At 46.7% G+C, this 17550-nt stretch overlaps 2 protein-coding genes across 6 annotated transcripts; one reads left to right on the top strand and one right to left on the bottom strand.

The window, feature by feature from the left end:
- The first annotated feature begins 91 nt into the window (after positions 1–91).
- On the top strand, positions 92–8773 carry vill (villin-like). 3 transcript variants are annotated; one of them, XM_057012737.1, is made up of 21 exons: positions 93–306; positions 1835–1867; positions 3001–3084; positions 3241–3315; positions 3409–3608; positions 3954–4062; positions 4242–4352; positions 4739–4944; positions 5021–5099; positions 5180–5278; positions 5362–5512; positions 5640–5740; positions 5850–5987; positions 6077–6235; positions 6311–6490; positions 6581–6723; positions 6852–6996; positions 7097–7285; positions 7533–7601; positions 7785–8063; positions 8422–8773. In XM_057012737.1, exons 1-21 carry the CDS (start codon positions 262–264, stop codon positions 8533–8535), a joined length of 2709 nt encoding a protein of 902 aa, XP_056868717.1. In that variant the 5' UTR covers positions 93–261; the 3' UTR covers positions 8536–8773. The 3 variants fall into 3 exon arrangements, with proteins under 3 accessions (XP_056868720.1, XP_056868717.1, XP_056868719.1); XM_057012740.1 differs by lacking the exon at positions 7533–7601 and having other exon boundaries at positions 92–306; XM_057012739.1 differs by lacking the exon at positions 1835–1867.
- Positions 8666–17541, bottom strand: plcd1a (phospholipase C, delta 1a). 3 transcript variants are annotated; one of them, XM_057012742.1, is made up of 15 exons: positions 17330–17541; positions 14733–14891; positions 12705–12933; positions 12504–12633; positions 12205–12433; positions 11922–12123; positions 11669–11813; positions 11438–11590; positions 10915–11058; positions 10681–10837; positions 10478–10594; positions 10209–10387; positions 9783–9918; positions 9560–9709; positions 8666–9424 (listed from the first exon to the last, which is right to left on the bottom strand). In XM_057012742.1, the coding sequence occupies exons 1-15, from the start codon at positions 17358–17360 to the stop codon at positions 9333–9335; spliced, it is 2253 nt and encodes a 750-aa protein (XP_056868722.1). In that variant the 5' UTR covers positions 17361–17541; the 3' UTR covers positions 8666–9332. The 3 variants fall into 3 exon arrangements, with proteins under 3 accessions (XP_056868722.1, XP_056868721.1, XP_056868723.1); XM_057012741.1 differs by lacking the exon at positions 17330–17541 and adding an exon at positions 16442–16714; XM_057012743.1 differs by lacking the exons at positions 8666–9424; positions 9560–9709; positions 17330–17541 and adding an exon at positions 16442–16714 and having other exon boundaries at positions 9782–9918; positions 10107–10387.
- Positions 17542–17550: the final 9 nt, after the last annotated feature.

Here is a 17550-nt window from a genome sequence, read left to right as displayed (position 1 = left end):
CAATCCTGCCTTCCAAGGTGAGCAGGATCCTGCAGGCACAACAATAACCTGGATATAACCTGGTTAATGAACAACAAAGAAGGTTCATGCAAGTTTTAAGCTTCCGCTCGTGCTGCCACTTTAACTGCAGCACGGGATTAGGCATTACAGGCTCTATTGTGCAAACCTTAAGAGCTCTTTGTGTCGGTTAGTTTCTTATTTGGCCTCATCTAAAAAGGATGTAGCGCATGTGTCCTTTGTTTGACTGGTCAAGTTTCCCCAATGGACCTCAGGATTGACTCTAAACACGAAGGCCTGCGGTCAAAGGTAAGAACTCTGGGTTAGTTATGCAGCAAATTCCTTTTTCTCCAGAGTTTCTGAGGCGAAGACAACAGGGATAATCAATGTCTTCCCGAGCTGAGAACATCAGCGGGGGGGCCTCATCCATGATTCATGACAAAAACTTTCCCACAGTTTGGAAATGAAAGCGGATTTCATGTTGGTGGGGATCTAATGGAGGATTAAATATTGATGACATGGCCATTCTTGGCTGTAATTACACAAATGCTCCTCTTAACGGACCGAAGGCTCCATTCACTGCATTCAATGGGTGAATACGTCATCACAAGGTGCCGACGTCGGAGGTCAGAGAACTTCTGGGAGCTCAGCGTGGTCCCCCTGGCTCGCTGCAGGCACAACAGCTGCAAGACGTAAGAGCCGTGTTGAGGGGGCGGCTGTAATATCTGCTGAGACGTTTGAAGAAAGATCTGGACCTGGAGTGAGCGTTGAGCATCCAAAGCATTGAAATGTGGAGAGAAATAAAAATAACCCCATAAAACTCATGTACAAGTGAAAAATCAGCCATGAGAATGTTCAAAAGCCATTTTATCATGCAAGAAATACACACTAAATGACTGAATAACGCTATAGCTGTTCACACGCTGTTGTCGAGGGGCTATCATGCTTCCATCTGTCCCTGAAGAGTTGAAAGATCCAATTTGTCGAGCTTGAGCCCAACAAAATAGATAAAGGCGATAATTTAAAAAAAAAAAAAAAAGTTGACTTCCATTGCGGGGGCAGCAGCCTAAGAAGAGAAGCCCAGACTTCCCTCTCCCCAGCTACTTCTAGCTCATCCAGAGGGATCCCCTCCTGGGCTACCACCTTATCGTGGTGGAGGGGTTTGCGTGTCCCAATGATCCTAGGAGCTCCGTTGTCTGGGGCTTTATGCCCCTGGTAGGGCCACCCATGGCAAACAGGTCCTAGGTGAGGGATCAGACAAAGCGTAGCCCAGGACCCCCTCATGATGAAGAACAACATTGGTGCCAAGTTTCCCTTGACCAGATGCGGGTCACTGGGCCCCCCTCCTGGAGCCAGGCCTGGGGGTGGGGCACGTTGGCGAGCGCTGGTGGCCGGACCTCTGCCCATGGAGTCCGGCCGGGCACAGCCCGAAGAGGCAACATGGGACCCCCTTCCCGTGGGCTCACCACCTGCAGGAGGGGCCAAGGGGGTCGGGTGCATTGTGTTTTGGGTAGCGGCCGAAGGCAGGGACCTTGGCGCTCTGATCCCCGGCTGCATAAACTGGCTCAAAGTTGACTTGCGTGGGTTAAATGATCTGCACATGCATTAAAACCTCAGCATCAACACCAATAAAACAGTGTAAGGAGACACCGAGTCCATGTCACTGCACTGTAAACAAGAGGCAGGAAATTGCAGGTGTGTTAGAATCAGGGCGTGGTGGCAAATACAGTCAGCCTCCCCTGGCACACACACTCCTGCGTGCACACAGGAGGCAGAGCCAGTGAGCCTCGACTGCATCGAGACATCATCTGGCTAATCTACGTCTGCAATTTTTCAGGAGAGGCCCTCGCTTCACCGGACACCACCCAAGGTAAGGCTGCTCGGCAGGCTTTTACTTTGAAGGATTCGTCCAGGTCACTTGCAAAAAACCCCTGTGAAAATGCATTAGAAAGCTGCGTCCAAGCACAGCGTGGGTTGGCTGGACTGGAACCAGTCTTTCCTGCACGCCAACGGCCTTCAAATCGCGCTTTTCAGAAATTGTTTGCTGATTGTTTTCATGTATTTGGAGCAGAAATGAGGAGTCAACAACAGAGACAAATGGATGCTTGTCATCTGCCATTAAACCCCACGTGGTGGAATCGGATTCTTAAATGTGACAAATGGGCGATCAGTGTTGATGAAATCAACCAGCATAACTAGCATTTCAAATTAGATGTGTATATAATAGATAAATGTGTAGATGTGGCGAAATCATTGGATCATTGCCTGAAAAATGGTTTTTACTGTTACTATTTCTGCTATTTATGGTAATTTTGGCTGTTTATTATTTGGATTTTTTTTTAAAATGCAGACTACATGAATTAGAATAGCAACTCTGTTGCAGGCTTATCACTGAAGATCAAACTTCACCTTATTATACTACAGCCTTGATAAAAACAATAAAATAATAAGACGCCACATCTTGATACGGCTTGATCGCTGCACCAGGGCAACAGTCGCTTCCTCTGAACCCGACCTTAACCTATGACTCGAGGCAGCGATTGGACTCTGAGCCACGACTGGATAATCGCTCTGAAGATTCTCCACAGCTTAGGTCCCTCCTGCCACGCTACAATCACATTAGCGCTGATTGTCGCATTTTCATGCTAGCGCCGCCTGTGGTGCGACATCCCGTTTACCCTCTTGAACCATGCTGTGTCAGCAGTAAGATCTCGGTTAATCAAGGTTTTAACGACGCTGAGGAGCCAGTGCGACACTTGTCACCTGTCAGAAACCTTAAAAACACGGTTTGCTTTGTCAGGTTCTGGATGTGAGAAATGGCGATTGCAACTGCCAGAAATGATAAAAAGCTAATAAACTATTGTCCCACTGGTGGCTGTCATTACAGTATTTGTTGCTATTTTAAGTCACAACTAAGCAGCATTTGCATATTCAACTCTGTAAATCTGTGATGTTTCAATCTGAATTCTGCTCCCGTTAATCGCAGAGTTGCTGTGTTTTCAGTTCAGCACGATGATGAGCGACGACAGACTGGACGCGTTTAAGGGTGTCACCAGGAAGCCGGGCCTGCAGATATGGACCATCAACGTAAGACCCACACAGACTTTCCTGCTAACGTTATTACCACCACCACCACCACCACCACCATCATCATCATCATCATCATCATCATCATCATCATCATCATCATCATCATCATCATCCTATTAAGCCTTTTTCCCCTGTTTCGTTTTATTTTTGCAGAAAATGAAGTTGGTGCCTGTTTCGGCTCGAGGATTTGGTAACTTCTTCGAAGGAGACTGTTACATCGTCTTGAACGTGAGTAGAATCGTGGCTGAATGGTAACGCGGGTGTGCACAGCGCCCCCCCCCCCCCCCCCCCATACACACACGTACAACTGTTCTTCCTTAGATAAGCCAAAACAGGGGCTGGGGCCAGACATCTGACATCCACTACTGGCTGGGCAAGGCCTCCTCGGTGGACGAGCAAGGCGCCGCCGCCATTTACGTGGCCCAGCTGGATGAACACCTGGGCGGGGGTCCGGTGCAGCACCGGGAGGTCCAGGGCAACGAGTCGGCGCTCTTCAGGAGCTACTTCAAAAAGGGTCTCATGTGAGTGAAAAGAAAGGGGCGGACACACACACCACACACACACATGCACACACACGCACACACCACACACACACACACACACACACACAGCAATCTTTCAGAGTCAAGGCTTACAGCACTAATCCCTCAGCCTGAAATCATTATGACACAAATTACACTTGTTTTGTTGAAGCTTAGCTCAGAAAAACTTGCCCCCCCCTACCCTTTTTCACCCCGTTGAACAACAGCAGACATTTCCTTGCTTGTTTCCTGATTTTTATTCCAGCGCGAACCAACCCAGCCCCCCCATGCGCTCAGCCTGTCCTTTATTGCATTTGAACTTTGCTATCCCATCTCATCTGCCAGCTACAAGAAGGGCGGGGTGGCCTCGGGATTTCAGCACGTCGACACCAATGCCTACAGCGTCCTGCGCCTGCTGCACATCAAAGGCAGGAAACACGTCACGGCCACTGAGGTACCTCCATCATCACAACACCGCTGCCTGTGCGGCGTCGGTGCTCTTCCTTAAACAAATTCTGGCTTCAGTGTGATGCTAGCTATCAAAATTATGCAACTTTGCAGCTGCGGGATATTTGCCTTGCGGTGACGGTTTTAAGGTTCAAATAAAGGTCAGCTGTGTGGTCACGTGTGCAGGTGGAGGTGTCGTGGAACAGCTTTAACAACGGAGACATATTCCTGCTGGACCTGGGGAAGGCTATCGTGCAATGGAATGGCCCACAAAGCAACAGGAGGGAGAAACTCAAGGCAGGTTTCCTCATTAGATGCAGACGACTAAAAGATTGACACATTTAGACATGGCGTAATGTTCTTTTCCACATTGGAGGCAAGTGTGTCCCGTTTTCAGGCCACGTCGTGTTCAAAAGGCGCCTCAGCCATGTTGGCTTGAAGCGACCCTTGTACTCCTGTCATGTAGTAAACTTTACGGCAGCATAAAATAATCAAAAAACTAAGCTTGGGTGGTTTTATAGACAGGGCATCATAAAAGAAAAAAAAAGTACTCACTGCATTCAGTAAAGAAAATGTACTTGATTTTAAAGATCAGCATTTAATAGAATTCACATATCTTTATACTTTGAGTACTCGTTTATACTCGACAAGCACAGAACATCCTCTCTCCTCCCGTTTTCCAGGCCGTCGTGTTGGCCCAGGACATCCGGGACCGTGAGAGAGGAGGACGGGCTCAGATCGGGGTGGTGGAGGGAGGAGAGGAGCAGAGCTCGCCGGAGCTGATGAAGGCCATGATGGCGGTGCTGGGCCAGAGGAGCGGGCCGCTGAAGTCCGCCACATCGGACGACACGCACGAGCTGGTGCAGAATAACAGCATCAGGCTGTACCAGTAAGAGCTTCCCTTTGCTGTGCCTGACGGAGGAATGTTCTGTTTTTAAGCAAAGCCATGCCTTCTCCCTTCTCAGCGTGTTTGAAAGCAACGGGAATCTGGTGGTTCAAGAAGTGGCTACGCAGCCTCTGACCCAGGACCTGCTGCTCTCCTCTGTAAGGCCTTTAAAACATCCCATATGTTCCTGTTGAGGATGGCGGGCTTTTTCTCTAATCAGTTGTTACTTCCTTGTCAGGACTGTTATATTTTGGACCACAAAGGCTCCAGTGTGATGGTGTGGAAGGGAAAAAAAGCTTCCAAAGTGGAGCGACAGGCAGCTTTCAACAGGGCTCTGGTGGGTCCACGACCCCATTCTCTCTAAAATCTATAATCAGCGTCAACGTTATAGCACACTCTCGCGCTCCTTTTGCCTCTCAGGGCTTTATCAAAGCCAAGAAGTACCCACCCAACACCAGGGTGGAGGTGATGAGCGAGGGAGGCGAGTCGGCAATGTTTAAACAGCTGTTCCAGTGCTGGAGGGATAGAAGTCCAACTGGTGTTGGTACCGCCTACAACGTGGGGAAGATAGGTGACAGTGACCCATCTTTGATTAGAAAAACAGCTTTATGGCTCTTTTCCAGTGTCAAAAACATCAAAACAGACGCATTTGCCCAAAAATACAGTTTCTGTCATGCTAAACATGTGTTCCATTTCAGGGAAAGTAGACCAGGCCAAGTTTGATGTGATGCAGCTCCACGCGCGGCCTGAACTAGCAGCGCGGCACCGCATGGTGGACGATGCATCCGGCGATGTGAAGGTGAGAGCTGCCTACCCCCCCCAACCAATAATATACCCCCCACACAGACAGAGGAAACAGATTTTTAATCGAAATGACACTGAGTGTGTACGACTGGTATCGCTTGTAGGTGTGGCGGCTCGAGAACTCGGAGCTGGCCGAGGTGAAACCGAGCATGTACGGGCAGTTTTACGGAGGAGACTGCTACCTGGTGCTGTACACGTACCTGAAAGCCGGTCAGCCGCATTACATCCTGTACATGTGGCAGGTTGGTGTTTTATCTGAGTGCAACACTTCAGAAACAAAAGCCATCTGCCGTTTCTTAACTTTCAATGCCGGAATGATTGTCGCGAGCAGGGCCGCCATGCCAGCAAAGACGAGATCGCAGAGTGCGCCACCCAGGCGGACATCATTGATAACAAATACAAAGGAGCCCCGGTGCAGGTCAGGGTGGTCATGGGAAAGGAGCCCCGCCAGTTCCTGGCTCTGTTCAAAGGGAAGTTCATCATTTTCGAGGTGCGATAGCTCACCAGGAAGACCAATGAGATCGATTTTGTAGGAGCTTACAGGAGTTTGCGCGTGTGTTTCCAGGGGGGCACGGGCCGACCTGGAGTGGTCAACAGCGAACAGGACGCCAGGCTTTTCCACGTGAGAGGGACTGACGAGATGAACACCAAGGCCACCGAAGTGCCCCCCAGGGCTTCGTCACTCAACAGCAACGATGTCTTCCTGCTGAGGACCATTGGTGTTTGCTACCTGTGGTACGGAAAGGTGCGATCTCGCCGAGGACGTGACGATAAAGAATAAGGAATCGGAGATTTCCGGAAGCATGTTGCAGGATTTGCTGATTTTCTTTTCCAGGGCTGCAGCGGGGATGAGAGAGTGATGGGGAGAGCGGTGTCTGATGTGCTGACAAGGGGGGGCAAGCAGGTGGTGATGGAGGGCCAGGAGCCAGTGGAATTCTGGGTAGCTCTGGGAGGAAAGGCTCCCTATGCAAACGACAGGTGAGAGGAAATATCACACCTTGAACTCTGCTACTTTGTGGAAAAAATATCCCAAAAATACAATCTGTGGAGCATAAACCGCCTGCAGGGATTCGGATATTGTCACAGTTCTCGGCACCCTGTTGCAGGCTTCAAAGGGAGGAGCCCTTTCATTTTCCTCGCCTCTTTGAATGCTCCAACCAGACCGGTCACTTCAGGATAACCGAGGTGTATGACTTTGCCCAGAGCGACCTGGACGAGGAGGATGTGATGCTGCTGGACACATGGGAGGAGGTGAGAGGTCACCTGTGAAGACACAGAGCAATACAAGCACTACGGAGTAAGCAGGATGATCCTCAGATGATTTGTTGATTTTTTTTCTCACACTCTTCAGATTTTCTTATGGGTCGGAAACTTTGCCAACAAGAAGGAGACCAAGGAAGCTTGGATCCACGCCCAAGAGTACCTGAGGATGCACCCGGCGGGCCGCGACCGGGACACGGCCATCATCTTTATCAAACAGGGCTACGAACCGCCCACCTTCACCGGCTGGTTCAGTTCCTGGGATCCTCACAAGTGGAGTGTGCGTCTTTGATGAAGGCTGCTGCAGTTGTGTCCATGAGCAGTAAAAATCCAGAACGGTGCATTTCCGTGACATCGGAAGTGATCGTAGAAGCAGAGATATCAGATGAAAACTCAACTAATCGAATAAAAGCGAATCATTTCAGAAATTAGGTGGAGTAGGCTGACGTGGAGATACTTTTAAGGCTTGTTTGAAGATAAAAGCGTCCCTGTGTCCTCACTGATTTCCAATCATTTGATCTCAACAGGAAGGCAACTCCTATGAGCAGATGAAAAGAACCCTGAGTGATGCCGCGTCCTTCTCTCAGATCACTGTCGTAAGCACTAATCACTAACTCTAACTCTAACTCATGTGCCAATAACACCAATGCAGTCAGGACTCGTGGCTTGAATGAGTACTAATCTACTAATCACAACTCGTGGCTCTAATGAGTACTAACGCACTTGACTGACAGGCTTTCTCCTAAATATAAAGTACAAATCTGCTCAAATGTCTTCAGGAGCTGAACAACGCCAGCTTCAATAAGATGGGTGACGGCGGTGCTCCAGGCTCCCCCAGTAGTACCACACCATTCTACAGAGTCCACGGAGGCAACTGGTCCCCCAAACCCATGAGTCCCACCAGTCCATCTTCCCAGAGACCCCAGTTTACCATGCCATTAACCCAAATCGATGGGCCCATGCACCTGCATGCTGACAGGGTGTATTATGAACCAAAACTCCTCGTGAACAAGCTCCCTGACCAGCTGCCGCCAGGCGTGGACCCCTGTCAGAGAGAGGTGGGCTCAGAAACTGCAAAGTCATTTAATCAGTTTACTGGGGGGGATGGGGGGGTCATTTAGACTAAAGCACCATTGGCAATTCTCTTATGTTGAAGTCAAATGAAAATAACTACCGGTAAATGAGCTCAGAATGCCAAAGAGAGAGAAGTGAAACAATCAGAAAGGTTAAACAATGTTAAAAACATAAACCAGGGATAAGCAGAAATCCTCCACACACAAAGGAGGAACCTGTGCTGTCAGTAATCTCTTTTGCCGTGTTAAGTGGTAATTACAATGTAATGTGTATGTTCTTGTGTAATTGCGGCCCTTATCCACCAGGCGTCAGTAAGACTTCCCTCTGTCCTTCTGCTTGCAGGACCATCTGACTGATAAGAACTTCGAGGGACTCCTCGGAACGAGCCGCTTGGAGTTTGAGCGACTGCCAAAGTGGAGGCAGAATGAATTAAAGAAGAAAGCGGGACTTTTCTGAGGCTCACACGCAGAAACGCCCCAAACGTCCTGAGTTTATGCATCATTACACTCCAATTGAATAAAAACTGCTGTTGGTGTTTCATCCATCAGTAGAAAATGATTTAACATGTTGACTTATCACACCGATGAGGGATTGACTTCTTTATTAACTGATTTGTGATCATCATCATCATCATATTTATCTTAAACTTTCAGATTATCGCATCATGAATAAACACACGGTTGTAAACAAGAAACTGTTGGATTTATTTGAGTGTAGAAATGCAGAAAAGAGACAAAAACAAAGGAAAAAGATGATGAGACATGATGAGACGTGATGTTAAAAAAAGAAATTTAAATTTAAAGTGCAATAGGGCTGAGTTTTAAGAAGATTTATATAGAATATTGTCTCTTAAATCTGCTACGGTAATACATATATAAAAGGCATATTTTGTTAGGAGGGTCAGTAAAGACAGTTTTGTTACTTTTTACATGTATTTAAATGAGCATTTAAGGTTCACATGTTTCACATTCGGCTGGTGTCCACATCTCATTCATCTGTTTACTGATTATTTTCACGATACACCCACATTTTTACCTGAAAATTTTCATTCATTGTAACTGCATCAGAGTCCTTTTTGACTGCTAAATTTAAACAATGTCAGGAAAGAGAGTCAGCAGCGGCCACCCTGCTGAGCGCGCTTGGTTTCTCCCCAATATTTATAAAAAGCTCGGTTGTATTTAATTAGAATATCCTTTAAGGTCTTCGGGGAAAAGTCCGCCGCTGCTGCTGGAGGAGATTTTCCAATCGCCGGTTTACTTTACGTCGATGAGCATGAGGTTTAAAAAGAGTCCAGCCGAGCTGATGATGTCCCCTCTCTTGGTGAGCAGTGGAACATGGCGATATCCTGTTACAATAAAAGACCACACAGGAAGTTGGTAAAATCCAACATCAAACAGGAAGAGCAATAAAAAAAGGCAGCTAAGCGGTTTTTAGACAGCTGAGGATATGAAACCAAACTGGAGCACAAAGCTGCTTTTACCGTTCTGTATGCTGGTCAGCGGTAGGCAGTACTGCCCTATGAGGTCATTCTGGGATGTTGAGTCATAGTCTTCCACCACAAATCGCACCATCGCCAGCTCTGGCACGTGGACATCAAACTGGAATCTGTGGTTCCACATGGGGTTGAATCCTGCGTGGACAGATGGTTGTTGAATCCCAAACTTATGTATTTGAGGTTAATGAACGCTCGCGTGTTCTGTCACCGTTGTTTGAAATGTAATGCGTCTCCTTGCTGGCGTTGTCGGCCGGGACGCCGTAGAGCTCCACTCTAACCAGGGGATCAACGATGGATTTGGGTTTGTCCTTGTTGAGTTTAGGCAACTGCTGAGCTGAGATCACCTGTTGTGTTGAGACAAGCCAGTGCATTATTGAACCTGTCCACTAGAGGCACTACTGAGCAGTTGTTAATCAGGCCATATTTTATTCTTTCCTAGATTTTAATAAATTAAATAATTGTAGAGTAGAGCAAAAATAAAACAACTTAAGAATAAACTGAAGCGATTATAAGACTTATGAACTAAATTCACCTTTTCAAAATGTTCCTTTTGTATTATTTGCTAAATGTGCCCAGCCAATCAGAAGAAGACAAGGTTCCCTGTAGGAAACACCAAAAGTTCAGTTAATCTCACCATGACGTGAAATGTCTTTCTCTTGAGCCAGGGCCCGTGGGTGAGCTTGTTGGGGTCGAACTGAGAGGACGGGTTTCTCATGAATTCGGGTTTGAGGATGTATCCGCAAAAACCGTTTGGCAGAAACCGACCCTGGTTGATCTGCATTTCTTTGGAGGGAGTCTGGAAGTTCAGCGCGACTAGAAAGGAAAAAACAATCAGAGAAGAGCATGAATGCCTCACTTTTGTCACTTCACATCAAGCGCTAATGGCTGGATTTTGCGCTGTACCTATCTGGCACCCCACGTTCCACATGGGGACGGGGTTGTAGTTAGAGGAGTCAGTTCTGGAGCCAGCTGGATAGATCCGACTGAGTTTGTCCATATTGTGGTGGATGTATGCAGTAGCTGCAGGCATTAATAAACTGTCATTTAACCCACTTCAAGGGTGACAAGAGTCATCACTTATGCAGATGATGTGACGCGCTTCCCACCTGAACTGTCAGCCAGGTTAAAAGCTTTACTCTCCTTGAAGGACGACATCTCGTAAAAGGCCTGACTGTCCCTGGCGTGTTCGAAGCCGCTGAAGTGGACGCTCTTGCAATAGATGACGATGTCTGACAGCTCTTTGGCAAGTTTGATTTTGGATTTCTACAGAGGGGGGAAAAAGAGTGACAAAAAACTGACTTTCTAGGATGCTTTTCCTCAAACAAATCCACCTGGCGCACCTTGGATTTGCCTTTTTGACCGTTCTCAGAGTCCGCCGCCTCGTCCTCCTCAGACACAGTGCCGTCTTCTATCAGAATGTTGTTGAAAGCATCATCCAGCTTGTTCAGTCGCTTCCCCTTGATGAGGAACCTGCCCTTCAACGCCTAAGGAAACATCCACAACCACAAATATGCATTTATAACACCCTGTTGAGAAGAAGACTATATTCTCAACTACTAAGTATGTTTCTCTGCCTGCCACTCCCTTTCAGCAGCCGGTGACAGAGAGGAAAAATTGCAAGAGGCATGGTTACAATTGAGGCTAACAATGTCACAGGCACTCGTGCCAGGGATGTGACTCATAAACATTACTGTTTAGATAGAACATTTTGAGCTCCTCTGGCAGGAATATGCTGCAGAAATGAGAGAATCAGTAGGGTGATACATGGGCTTTGAAGAGACCACTAAAAACAACGCTTTGAGCCTCATTTCCCAAACAAACTCAACAGTCAGGTATATTTGAAAAACGGAGCCGCTTGTGCACCTCAGGGGAGGGGAAGTTAGAGGGCATGCTGTTTCCCAGAGGCTTTGTGAGCAAAGCACCTCCCAGGATGGAGATCAAGTGGTGGGCCATGAGTTTCTGTTGATCCACGGTGCAATGGTTCTCCAAGGACAAGATGACTGGATACTGTGAGGTCTAGAAGAGTAGAAATGGATAAATGAGCACCTAGAGCAGCGACAGAATACAGTAATGAGAACAGTCAAGTCATCTCACTTTGAAGGCGTAGTCTTTGATGGCTTTGATGACGTCTCGGAAGAGCACTTTGGACGTGATTGTGTAGCCGTGGTAGATGATAGGCTCGCCGTTGGGCCCATCCCAGCAGTCTAATTCCACACAGCGGCAGCTTTTCATCAGCGCTCTGCAAGGTGAGAACTTGAGTTAATCCTTGTTGTGGAGAACCAGCAAGTTTCTAGCTAACACATCTGGAGCCCAGACCCAGAGAGAACATGCTGACAAGAACAGTTACTTGATGTAGGCCTCTGTGCTGCTGGGGCCTTTGAGCTGGTCCTCCATCAGGTACGTGTTGTGCGAGGAAGAGATGAAGTAATGGTTGAGGGGCTGATGCATGTCCTGGTATATGTGTTTATGAGCCGGGTTGAGGATGCAGCCCTCGTCCTGGTGCAGGTACATCAGGAAGCCATCTTTGGTCATGTGTTTTCTCTGCTTCGCTGGAGAAAAGAACAGGCAGATACGCAGGTAAGGCCCAGGACATCCCCCACCAGAAGATCTTGTGCCCAAGTGAAACCTGCCTGTTTGATCCACTTCGTATTTTTCGATCAGCCTGACAGCATCGTGCAAGTTCACCTGCTCCCTCTGTTCATTTAACAGGAAGTTCAGCAGGTCTTTGGAGCTCATCTGGCCCTCTGTTGCAGCGTACTTGTCGTAGATCACGTTGATCTCCTCCCGTTGCGTGAGCAGGTTGTAGAAATGCTCGATTTCAGAGCCCTCCAAAGAGCCCGAGTTGGACTCGTCACATTTCTACGACACAATGGGTGAAATATGGCTGTAAAATGTGTTCCAGACCCAGAAACCTCTCTTTGGTGCTCACCTTGAAAATTTCCTCCGCGTAGACATCATCCACTTCCACGTTGATCTGTCGCAGGAAGTGCTTCAGCTCCTTCAGGGTCATCTTGTTGTCTTCGTTTTTGTCCGCCTTCCTCATGCAGTTGATGATCCAGCTGACAAGATGGATGTAAGACTTTACTCGTTTTCACAAAAGAGGGAGGAAAAAACGCTTTGACAAGGATACTGCTCGCTCTTCTGCACGTGATTGAGGTTGCGCATGTTGTTCATGATCTTCTCGATGCCGTTGACCCACTTGCGGGCCACCTCGCCGTTGGGGGCCATCAGGTCCAGGTTCTTCTTGCGGCCCTTGAAGATGATGGAGAAGCACTGCGCTTCATCCACCGGATGCGTGTGTTTATTGAGCCCTTCAGACTGGCGACCGAGCCGCATGGAGTCAATTTCATCGACGGAGACTGGAGTAGATCAAATGAAAATTCAATTTTTTAAACTGCAAATTAATTACGTGAGTTAATTTGTTTCAAGTTTCTCAAGAGAAACTTGAGAATATTTGGGAAACTCCATGTTTGGGCAGTAAACGCTGTGGCTTATCTACAGGAAGACCTTCGTCTCTGCACTGTCACTCACTTTTGTAGCAAGAAAACCGCAAAAAAAAAGAAAACCTTTTCACCGCCTGTCTTGTCAAAAGGCTCATGGTCTCGGGCTCAGCGCCACAAGCGCAAAGCAGTATTTTTAGCAAACATTGCCTTTGCTCTGATCTGGCAGCGGAAAACTTGGAAATGCAATAAATTTTAAATACCTTTTGTAATGATTAAATGAGTATGATGCGGCTACCAATGAACTTGTTTGATGAAAGTGGCCAAAAACTGAATCATATTTTTCAAAAACGGGTTTGATTTCATGGGAACAATTGTGCTCGTGGTGTCTCGTGGTCTCATGGTCACTGGACATGTGGCGGCCAAACAAGGCAGACACATCATGCAAAGATTTAATTAACCGCAATCTGTCCTGCTTGATGTTCACAAACACTGAAAGTCTCCACACACACACACACCATGTGTGTAGAGCTGCGCTGTCCAGCAGCTTAATGTACAGAAGAGCCCATGCACGACCATGCATGATGTAATCCCGCTGAATGGCAACAACCACCCTGCTAACAAAACAGCAGAGACCACAGGCTCAGCCAAAAGGCCGCGACGTAGATGCCTGCAATCACAGCGTTTCCACCCTTAAGAGAATAAGCCATTGTCCCTGCGTCGGAGTCTGTCAACTGAATTTAAAGGTCAGCCTGCTTGTAGGGAGAATAAAAAGTGGGGGCGGCGTAAAGGAAACGCGCCCTCGTCTCGGCGCGCACGCAACCGACGGCGTGAAGGTCAAAATAACTCTGGCAGAAGAGGACAGCCTGTTTAACCTACACACGTACTCATTTGACTGACATAAGGGGCCTTTTGAGAGGACCTCTTCTGCGGTGGTGAGGCTGTTTCCTCCTCATCGTGCAGCATTCTTTAAATGCCTCTCAGATGAAATGTTACACAGTCAAATGATTGTGACATCTCAGGAAAAGTTCAGCTGTTTGTAAGCAGAGAAAAGGGCGTTCCCTTTATTGTGCCAAAGGAAAAGTTGATAGCTCAGTAAGAAAAAAACTTTACATACCATGTTACTTTGTAAATAAACAGTGATTACATCCATTATGGTAGCATCCATAATGAATATTACTGTATATTATATAATATAATGTTATCTAGTGTAAACGTTTTGGACCAGTCAGACAGAGTTTTACTGTTTTAGTCTCATTGTGATGATTCAGTCAATTTGAGACTGGCTTCTGGCTTTTCTGCACGTAGCAGTGAGGTTATCGGCCCCAGAAAGCAGCAGCCACAGCCAGGAAGGGGGGAGGGGGTGGGGGGTATCAGAGCATTTACATACATTCCCGCCTTGAGCATGAGCCACTGAACCAGCAATCAGAGGAGCCTAATCTCTCAGATACAGACGCGAGCAAACGCAGGATTCACACGCGTATTTTCCAGGGATTAAATGCCAGTTTCAGCAGTTATCATTTCGCCATCATCTATTGTAGGAATTTGAAGGGTGTGATCGCGTCCCCTGAGATGTGAAAGGAAAACAACAAGTATCATCAGGCCGAAGAAGGAGTGTCCCAATTTTTTTTTAAAAAAGCCAAAAACAAAGACGTTCTGGTCACGTAAAGAATGGAACACGGGCGTGATGCAAACAGCCAGCAGATATCCACACTCACATGTCTGGTTCCGTTTGAATTTCTTGTGCGACTCGTGCCAGATTGTTTTGCAGTCTTCCTGCAGTTTGAAGAATCGCATCTTCTTCCAGGAGGTGGAGCGAACCTTGACCAGCTCTCCGCCCAGCAGCAGGAACTGCACGTCTGTGTCGCCCTCCAAACCTGCAGGGAGGTCACACACAAAACCAGTCCGATCCAAAATCAAAGCAGCGTATGGTGTTTCCCAGAATGCACCAGGCCTCGTTGCCTGTCTGTCTTGTAAGATTAGTTATTGTAAGGGTTCTACTATCTTATCGTGAAGTTCAGATTACAAAAGATGCTAAAAGATTGCAATCTGTGACAGATTCTGACTGTGGCGTTTGGTACGATATAGTGTTTCATCCAACAGCTGTGCTCAATCATTTGAAAACACTTTCTTTATGTTTTGACAGATAAAGTATCCATGTGTGACACAATAAGACAAACAAAGGGGAACAAACTGCAACAAAATGTATTTATTGATGTTATTGGTGTTTTCAAACTGTTGAGTCACACTTGGGACTGCTGCCCACAAATGGCACCACACAAAGCTGGAATTATTGTAAAAAAAAGATTTGGGGGGGGGGCAATTACATTTTTAATTCAGACACGATACACAAAAATCTAAAGAAAAAAACAGGCCCTGGGAGATTTTTAATGAATGAATGAATGAATGAATGAATGAATGACTGAATGAATGAATGCAACGATTAGCCCCGCTCTGTTTAAACTCTGCCCTCCAGCAGAGGGTGATGGAGCGCACAGAAAGAGAGGCCTGAAGCCACACATCTCAGATTATATATACAGCATTTAATCACAGTATTTATTTATTTATTTTTACTTTTTACGTGCATATGAATATGTGTTACCCCCTTACACACATGTACAATGTGTAATAAAATAGTTATTATAACGCGTGTGGCGTGATTTAACCACAACATTGATTCCTGGTCATTTTTTTATTATTCCATTCACCCGACACGGAGACGCAAAAGGTTTGGGGTCTCCTGGCCTTTGTGGAGAATGAGTAGGGAACATAAACCTTGAACACAAATCAAAAACAATGGCAGGGTCATGCCACGGTGTAAACTGATCTATTTTTCCGTGCGTTTCCCTACGTCATCAGTTTTTTAACGCAGGGAGACATCGGCAAGTCAGGGCAAGAAAGCTGTGAGAGCAACTTTAAGGGATATTTTACGCACGGGTGGGGGGTGTTTCCCATGACTTTCCTCAGGAAATCTCGACTCTTCCGTGTGCTTGTTTGTTTTCATTAATTTGTGCATTTTACACCCTTGTAAAACTCCATTTTGAAACATAATTTCATGACAACGCGAGTGTCTCCTGTGCTGTTTTCCCCAGGGTGACTCATAGATTCTGAACATAATTCAACAGTCACCTAAAAAAAATCACAAGATCACATGAACCAAACTCGTCGCCTTCCTGTTCCAGTTCCGACGGACTAAAGACTGTCCAGTGGACATTTCATTTTAAAATCTAATCTAAGTTCCCATGAGGAATGCATGGCTCCGGGCGAGGAGGGACCCATTATGTCTTTTGGATTTTCCTTCTCCCACAGTCAGACGCTTTAAACTCGGCGAGCGGTTTGCGCGTCAGTCTGCTGGTAGACTCCAAATGCCCGACGCATAAACTCATTTACACACTTTTGATGACAGGCAGGTAGGGGGGACACTTACCCAAACGTTTGCCGTTCTCCTGCGCAACTTTTTTAACATGTTCCTGGAATGCCCGCTCCTCTTCCTCAGACCTTTTCGGACGTTTGTGTAAACACGACATCGCCGCATGCGTATTTCTTTGAGGGATCCAACAAGTTAGAATAAAAAGCAAATAGGCAACGGCCGTTTCATCTGTCCTCTGTGTGGTGGGAGGCAGATACAGAGTAGATTTCCCCCCCAGACACACACACACACCCTCACAGGGCGGGTCTACAGGCATCTATTGCTCTAATGTGTACATGTGTGGTGAAGTCATATTCTAAACATATTTGAAAAGCAACCTTTATTGAGGATCAGCGAGTGAGTAGTTGAAATTTGGGCCTGATTTAATCTGTTTTGTGACGGTTCAAAGCTTTACTTTCCGCTAAAACTCAGATCGTGTGGGCGCAAGTGAGGCATGCTTCTGTTTTCTTTTCAAGATCCCAAAAATGGCAAGTGGTTTCATTCCAAATATGCTTTAAAACTAGTGCCATCTAACGGTCGGTATGCATAAATGCAACAACTGTCAGACAATTACCCAAAATGTTTCCTGTTGTTGCAAAGGGTGGCGTGTAAATATAACATTGAATCACCCTTATACGAAATATAAATATTTCTGAACCCTAGAACCTGACATCCATACCACGAACGTGTATGATTGGAGATTACTTGTCACCGAAAGATAAAAGGGATCTACAGCATAATTGGGTGCCAATTTTAATAAAACACGCCAAAATACACGAAATAATGTAACTTCAATAACAGGAATCAATTGCTTCATTACGGAATCAACTCTATATGTAAAAAGCAGGAAAAAAAACCCCAAACAAACAAACAAAAAAAAGCGTTCACCTTGGCACATCTACTCACCATGCCTGGCTCTTGTACCATTTTTCTCCATCTTTAATTCCTTCCAGAGATGTCACAGTAGGTCAGGGTAAAGTCCTCTCTCTTGGCACCACTATAAACCCTTCAGAGCGGGGGAAAGTGCAATCAATGCTCCTCTTGGTCAACCCTCTGAATGTGCTCCCGACGTCAGCCAAGCAGGTTTTTATGTGCTGTCCACACCCACAGCAACACCGGTCTGACAA

Source organism: Takifugu flavidus, chromosome 17 (assembly GCF_003711565.1).
Source record: "Takifugu flavidus isolate HTHZ2018 chromosome 17, ASM371156v2, whole genome shotgun sequence".
NCBI classification, from domain to species: Eukaryota; Metazoa; Chordata; class Actinopteri; order Tetraodontiformes; family Tetraodontidae; genus Takifugu; species Takifugu flavidus.
The sequence above is the reverse complement of the archived record's forward strand: the minus strand, read 5'-3'. Positions and strand labels throughout refer to the sequence as shown.

Bases quoted from the DNA above. Each gene is read 5' to 3' on its own strand.
- vill (XM_057012737.1), top strand. From the start codon at position 262: ATGGACCTCAGGATTGACTCTAAACACGAAGGCCTGCGGTCAAAG. The intron at 4,353-4,738 runs GCAGGTTTCCTC...CCCGTTTTCCAG, and splicing joins ACAGGAGGGAGAAACTCAAG to GCCGTCGTGTTGGCCCAGGA. The intron at 5,279-5,361 runs GTGGGTCCACGA...TTTGCCTCTCAG, and splicing joins CAGCTTTCAACAGGGCTCTG to GGCTTTATCAAAGCCAAGAA.
- plcd1a (XM_057012741.1), bottom strand. From the start codon at position 16,700: ATGCCTGTAGACCCGCCCTGTGAGGGTGTGTGTGTGTGTCTGGGGGGG. The intron at 12,934-14,732 runs GTGAGTGTGGAT...GATCTACTCCAG, and splicing joins ATTCAAACGGAACCAGACAT to TCTCCGTCGATGAAATTGAC. The intron at 9,710-9,782 runs GTGACAGAACAC...CTGTCCACGCAG, and splicing joins GCATTACATTTCAAACAACG to GATTCAACCCCATGTGGAAC.